Source organism: Cystoisospora suis (genome assembly GCF_002600585.1).
Source record: "Cystoisospora suis strain Wien I chromosome Unknown contig_426, whole genome shotgun sequence".
Taxonomy (NCBI): domain Eukaryota; phylum Apicomplexa; class Conoidasida; order Eucoccidiorida; family Sarcocystidae; genus Cystoisospora; species Cystoisospora suis.
In genome coordinates this window covers 50,225-51,553 of record NW_027153227.1, presented here as the reverse complement: position 1 = coordinate 51,553, position 1,329 = coordinate 50,225, and the positions used below count along the sequence as shown (strand labels likewise).

At 48.5% G+C, this 1,329-nt stretch overlaps 1 protein-coding gene across 1 annotated transcript in view; it reads right to left on the bottom strand.

The window, feature by feature from the left end:
* Positions 1–25: 25 nt before the first annotated feature.
* CSUI_001075 (uncharacterized protein) overlaps positions 26–1,329 on the bottom strand; it is a 3,430-nt gene continuing 2,126 nt past the window's right edge. Inside the window, exons 3-4 of the mRNA XM_068061281.1 lie at positions 1,029–1,093; positions 26–215 (exon numbers count right to left, since the gene is read on the bottom strand). Of these exons, the coding sequence (XP_067926738.1) occupies positions 157–215; positions 1,029–1,093 (124 nt within the window). The 3' untranslated portion in view covers positions 26–156. The remainder of the gene's footprint in view (positions 216–1,028; positions 1,094–1,329) is intronic.

The window sequence follows — 1,329 nt, the reverse complement described above, 5'->3', positions numbered from 1 at the left end:
GTTACAAAAGGAAGACCTTGCCCTGTGTCGCTTTCCTGTCGGCTCGGGAGCTCTGAGAGTCTCCGCTCGCTACACTGAAAAAGGTTTCGTGTCTTCGCTCTGCTCCCACTGCGTTCTTTGGTTGGCCGAGTGACTGTTGAAAGAGCTGAAGACACTTCACTCATCATCGCCAGCACGTGCTTCGATGGACTGGGTCTTCATATGCTCAAGAAATGCTGCACAGGTAGAGCATAGTGTAAGAAAAGGTGGTGATACGAGTGCGAATACCACCAGCCGGACAGACTGGGTGAAAGGCTGTATTTCCATCATACACACGCCTTCACGTGTATGTCCATGGACTGTGTTCAAATAACTCCGCAGAAACGCAGGCACATATACACGTATGTATATGTATATATATATACATCGGTATGTATGACGAACAGCAAGATGTAAGAACACATACTGGCATTAGTACTGCAGAAGGTGCCCTGTCGGATAGGTCTGTAGTTTGCAGTATCTTCTGGCGTGTCAGGATGTTCGAAGGTGTACACATATGTATATATATGCATATAAAGTAACCTTGCCCTGTCGGCTTCTTTCCTTTCCCTCGTACGGGACGTACTGGACACACGGCCGAATCACGTACTGTAAGCCCGCTGAATCCACCCATTGCAAAGTGCGTGTCAAAGCCGCTGGAACTACAGGAATAATAGTTCAAGACTATAGATTCCTTGTGTCTCTGCGAGCCCGGAGCGTACTGTGAAGGTGTGAAAGACTACTTTTTCTAATGAATGTAGTGCTCTCCGTCTCTGGGGGACACGCTTGCCATTCTGCTTGTGCATACGCATCACAACGGGAGGTATTCAGTAGACGGCAACAGCTCGCCCTTTTTGAGGCGAAGTGCATTGTTCAACCGACAAAACAGAACATGGACGCGCAATCAGTGAGACGATCCAGATTCATGGGAGGCGCGAGAAACACCCTTTCGACCAAGCTGTGACGGCTGATGGATGCTGCGGCGTAAGGACACTCAGATTGTACTGTACCTTCGAACTGATCCTTGTCGAAACGCCTGTGCATTTCTGCAAGTGTGAAGTGATCTGCCGCAAACCTGAGCGCATTTGTCAAGACATTGTACGTCGGTGGTCCCTGGGCGAATTCATTCGTCATTGTGGTCACGTATGAACGTGCGTTCATAAATGTATATGTAATCACGTCCAAGCTGCCGGTGGCCTACATACGTATAAATCTAAATAGGCAGACAGATTTGCGCGGGCCAGCGCTACGTCACGCGGACAAGAGTATATATATGTACACGTGAATGCGTCTCTATGTCTGCATAGGAAA